This window comes from Adiantum capillus-veneris, chromosome 22, assembly GCF_014529385.1.
Source record: "Adiantum capillus-veneris isolate H3 chromosome 22, ASM1452938v2, whole genome shotgun sequence".
NCBI classification, from domain to species: Eukaryota; Viridiplantae; Streptophyta; class Polypodiopsida; order Polypodiales; family Pteridaceae; genus Adiantum; species Adiantum capillus-veneris.
In genome coordinates this window covers 140,879,366-140,891,385 of record NC_140952.1, presented here as the reverse complement: position 1 = coordinate 140,891,385, position 12,020 = coordinate 140,879,366, and the positions used below count along the sequence as shown (strand labels likewise).

At 48.4% G+C, this 12,020-nt stretch overlaps 1 protein-coding gene and 1 pseudogene across 1 annotated transcript; both read right to left on the bottom strand.

Annotated features, from left to right (window-relative positions):
• Positions 1 to 219: 219 nt before the first annotated feature.
• Positions 220 to 1,638, bottom strand: LOC147430332 (dammaradiene synthase-like; annotated as a pseudogene).
• A 6,990-nt stretch (positions 1,639 to 8,628) lies between these two features.
• LOC147430331 (uncharacterized) lies at positions 8,629 to 10,774 on the bottom strand. The gene is made up of 7 exons (XM_086494805.1): positions 10,597 to 10,774; positions 10,282 to 10,487; positions 9,795 to 9,870; positions 9,481 to 9,711; positions 9,144 to 9,360; positions 8,901 to 9,016; positions 8,629 to 8,795 (listed from the first exon to the last, which is right to left on the bottom strand). Exons 1-7 carry the CDS (start codon positions 10,645 to 10,647, stop codon positions 8,637 to 8,639), a joined length of 1,056 nt encoding a protein of 351 aa, XP_086350931.1. The 5' UTR covers positions 10,648 to 10,774; the 3' UTR covers positions 8,629 to 8,636.
• Between the last annotated feature and the right edge of the window lie 1,246 nt (positions 10,775 to 12,020).

Here is a 12,020-nt window from a genome sequence, read left to right as displayed (position 1 = left end):
ACAAAGAATTTAGAGTAAGCTGAACGCAATTAGATCCCAAATACGCGATAAATTGGAAACTAAATTCTCTCGCTTTAAGAAAATCTTTATGATATTTTAAATTCACAAGGTTTTTGAGTATTTTCACTCATATCAGCTCGAACATAAGTTGCAAAACATATGTGGACTACATCTTAGCGTAAGCACTGTCAGGTAAGAAGAGTTAAAATCTTTTGGAGGAACTACATCTAGACAAGGAGCCGGACATCCATTAAGGTACTATCTTTGTTAAAGAGTAAGGCCTTTACGAAAATAATCAATTTGTTAGAAAGACACTGGAAAATCCATGACCTATATACAATTTGAAGAGGGCATTCTACTTATCACAACTTAGCAACAACGCAGGCAGTGACTGGGCCATCAAATATATCTCATTATACGCAATGTGCAAGGGATGTTAAAGTACCTAATGACCTGTAGCAGAGGATTGCTAGGAAATCCAGAAAGATATACAGTCACACTTAACTCCCATATGGTCGCTGCTCTTGTTATTGCTAGCATACACACACCCCACAACAAAATTGAAGGCCATATTATTGCAGGTCTTGGTGATTGATTGAAGATTGCCACCAGGATGGTCACCCACCTCGCTGCTTCCTTCAAACCCCATTGCCGGAACTGTACGAGCCCCATCTTCTCCATCGCCTTGAAAGTATAGTCTATCCCTACAAAGAGCTTGTCAATCCAACTCCCCCCAAAAGCAAAGCCGAAGCGCACATTCTTCCTCCCCTCAGCATAAAGCTCTTCAAAGGACACCTGTGGCTTCAGCTTAAACACGCATTTTTTGTCACAAATGATCATCGAAGGCACTACGCACTCGCGCGCCCCGCACGCCATGTATAAGCTGAAGGGAAACCAGCCAGGGAAGAGCACAACCCATGGAGGCAGAGAAGGAATGCCTTTTCAATCATAGATACCTATTGAAGCTAGCCAAATCTTGGTAAAGATGCAGGCTTTAGAGAGATGATGTACGTGTAAGCTTTTTGACGAACGGGATCTGAATTTGGGACATGGAGAAGAGACAATGCTATGTAGGCTTCTATAGAGGCACTGAGATGGCCTCCATCTCCATAATAAAGCTCCCACCCACCATGATCACACTGCCGCAGCTTAAGGTAGTTGCCCATTTTCTGCACGGGCTTTCGGTGATGATGGTCTGTGAGGTGATGGTTGTATTGGCTTCAAGCTCTCCCCACTAGTATCCTTGGGGGAACTACAAGGAAATCAAGAACTCCTGGCTTTGCCAGATGCCATCGTCGACCGGAGATGGGTTTGGTGTTCCGCATATCACCTGCGTACTCCTCCTTGAAGTACTCTTGACTGTAGGGCTCCATCCTGGCCACAGGTGCAGGCCAGCTTGTAGGCCACAGAAGTCCCTAGGGAGTGATGGATAGGTCGAGGAAGGCCATTCTCAACAGGATTCCCAAAACTTTCACGAGAAGAAAGATGCCCTGCAAAAAATTTGACAAGAATACGAAAACTGATTTTTTTTTGTCCCGAGCAGAGTTCATTAAAGAGGAGGCTTGTCAGAGTGCTTTGTCCACTCCTTATTCCCAAGACATTATCTGTGTCGGGTGAGGGTTGCATTGTTGCTGTCATAGAGCTTACTTTGATGTAACTTCCCTACTACATCTACGTTGTTTCCAGCTGAGTCATAATCACAAAGGAATTATCTTGATCAGCGCTCCCCTGTTGAATAAATCAGGATGGTAAGTGGTAACATAACAAGCCCTTGCAGACATATATGCATTAACATCATCAAGTGCTCCAATATCTTTTAAACACGCACCTATCTCGACGGCAGGAATAATCTCTCGTCGAATGTGCTTCTCAAACTCATTGTTAGGGGGTACTTCCTGCATCAATCAATCACAATATAACAATGTTTAACTCTTGGCTAGAGGAAAAGCTGAAAATTAAGCAGTGCCAACTGTATGCAAGTGACCTTGGCAGGTGCAGGAGCTTATAAGGGAAGTATGTGCCACTTCCCCCAACTTGCGAGCCCCGTTTTCATGTGATTCCTTGCGTCCCTTGTATTCGGCACTTTCTTATGATATTGATCATTCGTTCGCGTCCCTCACTCTCGTGTCCCTCTTGCGTTCAGTTTTCAAGTTGCGTTCTTGTGTATGCGTTTGCTTGCCTGCAGGTCCCGTTTGCAATGCAAGTGAGCCGGCGCGGCCCCTTTTCCGCGACGCCCCGAACGAGGGCGTCACACTTGGTATCAAAGCTTCGGCTCGAGTCCCCGCCGACCCGACGTCGGCCCATGGCCCGTGGTTGTCACCACGTTCTCGGCCCGTTTGCCCCGTTTTCACCACGTCCCTTGCGTTTTCTCCACGTTCCCCACCGTTTTTCGCCGTTTTGCCCCGTTTGACCCGCGTTCTCCGCGTTCTTGGCCCGTTTTGCCCCGTCCCTTGCGTTTTCTCCACGTCCCCACCGTTTTTCGCCGTTTTGTCTCGTTTGACCCGCGCTCCTTGCCGTTTTGCCCCGTTTTGCCCCGTTTCTCCACGTTCTTCGCCGTTTTTCAACGTTTTATCTCGTTTTGCCCCGTCTTACACCATTTGGGACCGGTTTTCATCGTTTTTGAGCCGTTTTTCACGGTTTTCGTCGTTTTGGACCCCGTTTTGCGCTGTTTCATAGTTTTTCAACGTTTTCAAGCCGTTTCTCGCAGTTTTTCAGTTTTCGACATTTTTGAGTTTTTCTTTTCGGCTTCGGCCACAAAAGTACAGAAATGGCTGGAGATCAAGAATATGATGACGGATACAGAACCGAGCCTGATCTGAATAAGAAGGAGAAGAAGAAGAAGGAAACGAAGACACGACAAGATGCCCAAGACACAAAAGAAAGGAGACTGGAGGCCCGCATCATGGCCTCCGTGGAACAACAAATCAACTTGATGTCGGCTAACCTGGGCGACTTGATTCAAACACAGCTAGGCCAGCGATACGAAGACCGCCCAGGCACCAGTAATATCAACACGCGACGTAACACACAAAGACGACCGCGGCCCGAAGACGAAGATTATCAGGATGATCAAAGTGAAAGACGCTACTACAGCCCTGACAGACATCTAGAAGATGAAAACAGACTGGGAAAATTCAAACCCAGTCCCCCAGAGAAATACAAAGGCCACCGCACCTCACCGGAACTCAACAAGTGGTTCAGCGAGGTAGAAGACTGCATGCAGTGGAACAACATAGGCAGACGCAGATGGGTGCAAGTGGTCAAAACCTTTCTGGCCGACGACGCCTATGTATGGTTCCTCACTAAACAGCAATCAAAGCGCTGGGAGAATTGGGAGGACCTACAAAGAGACATGATCAGTTACTTTATCCCAGAGAATGAGGGCAACAAAGTCAGAGACTCGTGGCGCGATCTGCGCCAAGACGGCCACATATCAGACTACGTTGTCAAGTACCGCCGACTGATGCTCCCACTCCCACTAATGCACACAGCAGACAGGCTACATGGGTTCCTGTACGGCCTTAAGCCCTGGGCCCGTCGAGAGGTCGAAAAGCAAAATCCCAACACCTGGGAAGTGGCCGTCAATATGGCAGAAAAGCTACGCGACACAAACCCCACACCAGGTTTGCCTCCAAATAACCCTCGCCCCAACAATTTTGCCCCCAACAACTGGCCTAACCCACCCGCCGGGCAAGACCGCGGATTTGTACACAATAATAGAAGCAATGTTACCCGCCCACCACCACCCAATTCCAACCCGGGATTAGGCCGCGGAAATGGTGCCTTAGTCCCACGCAGCTCTTTTGCAAGCAATTCTTACAACACCACGCCCAACAGTTTTGCCTCCAATACTTACAACGGCAATAATAACAACCCGCACCCCAATCGCGTCTGGTGCAGTGAATGCAAGATTGCTCATGGTCCGCATGTGTCCGCAAGAGACATTAAGCATCCTCATAATCGAGCAGGGTCAACACCCTCCAAATAGACGAACCACCCTCCCCACCCAAAATAAGAGTCTAAGAACTGACTAGCCCTGTTGCTGACCAGCAACCCCGGATTGGAGAGGTATCCCTCCACCCTCAATGCATGGCAGCAGCCATAACGGACATCCAGAACCTGTATGTTCAGGCAACAATTGGATCCCAGCCGCAATGGATCATGGTAGACTCAGGCGCTACCCACAATTTTCTATCCCCGCAGTGCGCCGCTCGCCTGGGTCTACGCCTCACCACCGTCAATGAAACTATAGTCAAGTTTGCCCAAGGAAAGGATAGCAATGTAAAGGCAGCCCGTCAAGTTAGGATCGAGATGGGTGAATTCACATGTCGCCTTGACTTCATAGTGGTCCCAATGGACGACTTTGAGGCAATCATTGGTCTGTCCTTCAACGACAAGTACCTCATTGCACTCTTAGGCATGAAGGTGGACCAATTACTCCTGAATAATCAAGGCAAAGCAGTGACAGTACAAGGCGCCAAACTCACAACCAAGCAAGCCTTCATCCGCCAGGCGCATATTCAAACCAAACCCCCCCTCATCAACCGCAATGATCCCGCTCAATTGGCAGTGATGAAAGGCAAACAAAAAGTCCCAGAGACATCTTCCCCCAGACTCAATCTCATGAGTGCAAAGCAAGCCGAGCGGGCTCTCAAGAAAGGAGCTCAAGTTCACCTCTGCATCATGCAAGCAGCGGAACGGCCCACACCAAGAATCAACTCCATCACTCTCGAACAGGCCAAAGTGGGTGATCCCTCACTTACCCCCATCCTCCAGAAGTACAAAGATGTCATGCCCCCAGAACTTCCCCCCGGTCTACCCCCTCCACGACAAATTCAACACGAAATTGATCTCATCCCCGGGAGTACACCCCCGGCCAAGGCCCCCTACCGCATGAATGACACGGAGCTAAAAGAGCTCAAGAAGCAACTCCAGGAATTAGAGAATCAAGGCTTCATCCGGACTAGCAGCTCTCCCTTTGGGGCCCCAGTCCTATTTGTCAAGAAGAAAGATGGCTCGATGCGGCTCTGCGTGGATTATCGGGCCCTCAACAAAATAACTATCAAAAACAAGTACCCAGTTCCCCTCATGGAAGACCTCCTGGATAGATTACAGGGTGCCAAGTACTTCACGCGCATCGATCTCCGCTTAGGCTATCACCAAGTCCGCATTGCCCTTAAAGACATTGCGAAGACCGCCTTCCGCACACGCTACGGCTCCTGGAAATGGCTTGTCCTGGGTTTCGGTCTCACCGGCGGTCCTGGCACTTTTTGCAGAATAATCCATGACAGTTTCCGTGACATGATTGACGACTTTCTCATCACTTACATCGATGATCTGCTCATTTACAGCAAGCATAGCGGTCTCGTACGGTCCCGTACGTTTTGTACACGTACGATGATGTGCGGTACTAAACGAACTAAAAAATATTAATATGTACATGACGTTACGTACGTTCAAAATAAAAAAACAAAGAATTCTTACATCTAAGGCTCAGGCCTTTGGGTTTAAACTTTACACTTAAAGAAACTTGACATTATGAGATCTTCAATGGGAGCTTGAGAGGGAGAGACCCAATGGAGAGAAGATGGAGAGGCAAGACTCTAGTCTCTAGAGCTTGTCACTTGAGAGCTAGAACATGGGAGCATTGAGCAGTGAGAGCATTGAGAGCAATGAGCATTGAGAGCTTGGAAGTGTTGGAGAACAAGATGGAGAGGCATTGCTTAAATAGGAAGAGGCTAGAGCATGAGAGAGAGAGAGAGTTGGGCTGCTCAATGTAATCCATTCACAATTGTGAATTTTGCCCACCCAAAAAAAAAAAACGTACAAAACGTACAAAACGTACGAAACGTACGGGACGGTACATGACCCGCAGTACGGAACGAGACGTTCCGTAGGTCGTACGAAAACTACCCTGACAGCAAGACCTTAGAAGAGCACCAGAAGCATGTCGCCGCCGTACTCCAGTGCCTCCGGGAACACCAACTTTATGCAAAGCTGGAGAAATGTGAGTTTGCTGTCCAGAAAATCGAGTTCCTAGGCTTCATCGTCACGTCAGAAGGTATTATGGTGGATCCCAAGAAAGTCGACGCCGTCATCAAGTGGGCTCCCCCGACATCCATCAAAGAAGTCCGAGAGTTTGTGGGCTTCTGTCAGTACACACATCGCTTCATCCGCGACTTCAGCAAGATCGCTGCACCACTCACAGAGATAACCAAAGGCCACAAACCCTTTCAGTGGACCTCCAAAGAAGAAGAAGCGTTTGAGAACCTGAAGATAGCCATGTGTAGTACCCCCGTCCTCCGACTACCCGACTTCACCAAACCATTTGAAGTTCATACAGATGCCTCCGATGGTGCCATTGGTGGAGTCCTTATGCAACAGAATCAGCCCATCGCCTACGAATCCCACAAGTTCACAGATGTAGAGACAAGATGGACTACACATGAGAAGGAAATGCTCGCTGTCGTCCACTGCCTCCGAAAGTGGCGACACTATGTCCAAGACAAACACACAAAGGTATACACAGACAACATCTCCCTCAAGTACTTCCAGACACAGCCCAAAATCACCCCCAAGCAAGCTAGGTGGCAAGACACACTGGCGGAATACGACATCGACATCATCCACAAACCTGGCACCACCAATGTCATGCCCGACACCCTCAGTCGAATGCCCACCCTCACAGCTATCTCCACAGCAACCAGCACTCTACGCCAACGCATCCTCGACGCTCAAAAAGCTGATCCTGCTGTCCTCCGCATGCTCAACGACCACATCTCTGGTAAAGCTGCCGTGGGTCTCTTTGAAGTCAAAGATAACCTCTTCTACGCGCATGGAAAAATCTACATCCCCAATGATCCAGAGCTAAAGAAAGACCTCATGTGGGAGGCTCATGACTGCAAGCTAGCTGGACATGGTGGCCAGAAGAGATCTTATGACAAACTCCATCAACACTACATGTGGCCCAAAATGAAGGACGACGTCATCGATTACGTGCGCACCTGCCCAACCTGTCAACTGGTCAAAGCTCAAAGAGTCAAGCCTGCCGGCCTCCTCCACCCCATGCCAACACCCTCCCGACCTTGGGAAATGGTAAGTATGGACTTCATCGTCGACCTCCCCCCCTCCCACGGCCACACTACCATCATGGTGGTCGTCGACTACTTCACCAAGCAGGCCCACTTCATACCAGCAAAGCCTCCCGTTACCGCCTACCAAGTCGCCAAACACTTCTTCGCCAAAGTCTTCAAATACCACGGCCTCCCCTTAGCCATAGTTTCTGATCGCGACACCCGCTTCCTCAGCGACCTCTGGCGCGAGCTCTTCAAGCTGCTAGGCACCCAGCTCCGCTTCTCCTCCGCCTACCACCCAGAAACCGATGGTCAAACTGAAAGAGTCAACCAAGGCATTGAAGACTACATCCGCAGCTACGTCAAGGCAGATCAGAAGGACTGGTCCGAATACATGGACGTCCTGGAATTCCACTACAACAACTCCATCCATAGCAGCACTGGCTACACCCCCTTCGAGCTCTCCACAGGTAAAGAAGTCATCACACCTCTTGCACTGGCAACCGGCGACGTGCATGCCCAGGATCTGGAATGTGAAGAGTTTCTTCAACAATGGCAAACCCGCATGCAAAGGGCAAAGAAGAGTCTCGAGCAAAGCAAGGTACGCATCGCCAAATACGCCAACCAAAAGTGAAGGCCTGCCGAACTCTTCCAAGAAGGTGACTTAGTCCTCGTCAGCTCCCAGAATATCACCCTCCCTCAAGGCCTCTCCCCAAAGTTCAACCACCGCTACTATGGGCCATACAAAGTGCTCAAGTCCTACAACGACATCACCTACAAGCTGGATCTCCCATCACACATCAACATCCACAACGCCTTCCATGTAAGTCTACTCAAAAGGTTCGTGCCGGATAACACCTATGGTAGAAGCCTCCCCGAATATGTAAAGGATGGCCCGCCACATGAGCCGGAGTCCATCCTAAAGTCGCGTTTTGGGCGCCGGGGACAACTTTTCTATGTCAAATGGCGCAATCGCCCCATGACGGAATGCACTTGGGTACCTAAAGAAATCATGCTTCGACTCGGAAGACCCCTTGTGCTGCGCTTCTACAACATGCCCACTGAAGAGGAGGACAACACACTACATGACAACAACATAGAGTAGTCCTCCCCCCCACTTGTAACTAGCATCACCCTAGGTAGCTAGTCATTTTTGGCAACACTTCACTCCCCCCCTTGTAAATATCCGCCCCAAAACCTCGGCATCAACTTTTGTATCGGCACCTCTCAAAACCCCGGCTTGACGTGGGCGTCAAGCTCTCTCAACCCGGGGGTGTATATAAGGGAAGTATGTGCCACTTCCCCCAACTTGCGAGCCCCGTTTTCATGTGATTCCTTGCGTCCCTTGTATTCGGCACTTTCTTATGATATTGATCATTCGTTCGCGTCCCTCACTCTCGTGTCCCTCTTGCGTTCAGTTTTCAAGTTGCGTTCTTGTGTATGCGTTTGCTTGCCTGCAGGTCCCGTTTGCAACGCAGGTGAGCCGGCGCGGCCCCTTTTCCGCGACGCCCCGAACGAGGGCGTCACAAAGCTGATGCATTTGTTTTTTTTGCAGTATCAGTGTCACTTTTTTTTTTTTTCTTGCACCAGCTTTTGCAACAATATCAGTGTTTCCCTTTTTCCTAAGTCTGTTTTCACAAGGTCTACTGCATCGTTTGCGGCCTTAGGCTCAGAAACACCGTTATTTTCAGCTTCATTTTTGGAACTTGATTTGGGGGAATCCTGGCAAATAAACAAAGAATATCAACACTTGCACACAAGATCCACAGTCCGCAAAATTTGTCATGTTACACCTCCACAAGATCGAAAATACAAAAGAAGGTCTACCTGAGCAAGTTCTGGATTTGACTCGCAGTGTAGCTTGGCGTGTTTGCTATCTAACTGACCAGCTTGTAACAGGCTCAGACCATGCACCAAATTGTTGCCAAATAGAAAGGAGCCGCCTAGAAACATAACATTTGGAACTCAATATTTCTCATGTTCTGTGTTCTTTTGGGAATACAAAGAGCACTGTTTCATAGAGAAACTTTTTCGTTGTGGAGTAATTGAGCGCGTTCATAGAGAGCGTACAGCTGGTGGAAAGACTTGTCCAAATGCAGCACACTGTCGACAATATCCCCAACCAGTTGCGCATGCACAACAGTCTCATCAAATAGTCGGATTCGGCCTTGCAGCTTCGGAACCTCCAAAACGGTGGTTCTCTTGTTACATGCAACACACTGGTCTCCAGATGCTGCTCGGTGCACCTTGTTGGATTTGCAGGTACGACACACTCTCTATAAGGACACTGTTCACATTCACAAAACTTAGCACTCCGGTTACCTGTGAAGCCAAGCACCAATTTCAAACATGCGAAAAGACAAATACACAAAGTAGACGATCATGCCTATGGGAACAACAGACTCACCTCTTTTCCGTATCCAAAACTTCTCACTTGGCCTTCAAAAGCCCTCGTGAGTTCTGCGTGCATTCTTTTGCTGTAAACAGGGACGAGAATTGTCAAGTCCATCACTGACAGAGTGTCTTCAAGGCCCATAAAAGCCCCTACATTACGTGCCACGCGCATCACCAATTTCCCAGAGTCAGTTTCCTTCAAGAAACTGTTGGACTCATCCTTGCGATCCGTGACAAACGTGAGCTGCAGGCAAGTGTGCACATTTAAAAAGACAGAAGAAGGGAACGTAAAAAGAAGCATACGAATAATAGGAGCAAATTATATACCGTCGCTCGGTCAGTAGGTGTTGGTCCATCCACCACTATCAACTCTCCGCGAGTGCTCCATTTCCAAGTTTTCGCTCTGCACTATGACAAAAGCGACAGTGCCAAAACAGAATTTACTACCTCTAGCTACTCCATTCGCAGCTTCATTCAGAAACTGCCGAATCGTGCTTTCGGGGCAGAAGCTCAAGCGAACAGGGAACGGTGCTGCAGAGTGGACAACTGTCGTGGAATCAACATGCAAGGACAAACTGGAGCTGCCACCGCCGTCGCCTTTGTTTTTCCTTTTGATTGCTGCTCCCTCACCCGAACAAAGGTACCTACTGGGAGTTTTTCAGTGAACCGGTTAATCAGCGACGAGCTGACCACAACTGTAATAGTATCAGAGCTATGTTTGTCCACAATGTCGACTTTAAAGTACATTGGAAATTTTGGGTCACTCATCTTGTAGGTTCCGTAATTGTTCAGGACTTTCCCTTCGATTGCGAACCTGGGAGTAATTTCAGTCAGGTCAGTGATGCTCAAAAGCGGAACACTGCTTGTTTCGCGCACTTCAGCTGAGCTAGGCTCCCCGTCCTCCACTTTCGGGATTAGAAGCGGTCGTTCCCAATGTTGCGAAGCAACCTTCTCTTGAAAGGAATGTTCGCGTTGTGGTAGCATCTTTCGATGTTGCACTATTCGTCGCCAGTGCAGGACCTGCAAATGTATACATGCCCTAAAGCGCGATCAAAATACAACTGACTACGAGGAAATGCAAACTGATTACTACAAAATGGCAAAGTGATTTAGCAAATCAAGAGCTTACTCTGAAGCTGACTTTTTGAACGTCCCCCCGATTTGTCAATCGACCCGTCATCTCCGGGTTTTGCAAGGAGTACTAGCTGAGGAATCGGATATCTCCACCATGCCACGGTCCCGACCAACTGAAAGAGATGCTTTCTTAGCTTGCAACGGCAACTGCATCCCTAATTGCTTCCTCGTTGGCTCTGTAGAAACGAGGAGGCGGGTCACCTATTCCACCCGCTCTACCAACAAGGCATAGGAAACCAAGACATTGTACGTTGACAGTAAACGAATCTGCTTACCGTCTACCTCCATGTTGCGCGTATTACCCAAACCTTCTTGTACTTTAATTGTTGTACCTACACTCCGTCAAGCAACTATCGCGAAAAAGAAATCAGCAGGCTACACGTAATACTTCACAATTACAGCTTGCGAAACATAAACCGGCTTCGGTGTCTGCGAGTCAGATAGCAGCAATTGATTCAGCAAGCTCTGTTTTTTTTGCAACACAACACGGAATCGGGCAACATTTAAAACCTTTATTGAATGCTTAGGTGATAACCCATATCATGCCTGAAGACAGTTCCCCATTTACAGGTTCCCAAAGCTGACACTGGCCAGCAAAAAAATTAGCCAGGCAACAGCCAGAACCAATATAACAGAAAGCCAGAGCAATATTTTCACCAGCTTTGCAGCCATGCAAGCTTGTTATAGGCAAGAGGTAACATGCACGGTTAGGCCAGGCAATCAAAACCAAACATAAGAAAAACTCAAACACACATAACACGTGACTGCTCCTCACCACTCTTCCCAATGTTTTATGTATTGAACCCCTTCTGGCCTACAAATCATCTTATCTGAGGCCTGCGATTGCTGGCAAGACAGAAAAGCAAGGCCAACCTAAGAGGGCTCGAGGCCCCATTGCTGAAGATTTTGCTGTCACGGTAACTCACCTGGCACCCAGGCAACGGCTTGCAGTGTTCAGCAGACAACAAAAGAAAAGACAAGTATGTAAGCTTGTAGTGGGCAACGCATCACACGCAGGTTACATCAGGTAATCGAAGCCGCACATGAAACCATGAAACCTCAAACACACAGAACACGCGATTGGTCATGCTCAGCATGAAGCAGCACATGAAACCACTCATGCTCACCATTTTGAAACGTCTGGCAATCATGAAAAGCAAGACCAACCTCAGAGGGCTCCCCATCCCCTTCCCTCCCCATTGCGGGACTCTGCTAATGCCTAGATTCCAATAATTACTTTCTACCTTATCGCGCATCTCATTGGATTAAGCTTTTTTCAACCAATTACGGGTTATGGAAATGTCACAGAGGTGCTCTTATCGCGTAGGCCTTCGTGGGACTTTCTAACAGACTTGAGCAGGGACGTAAACATCCTTTAAAACAATGAGCTCAAGTTATGGTGGTACCTGCAAAGTTTCC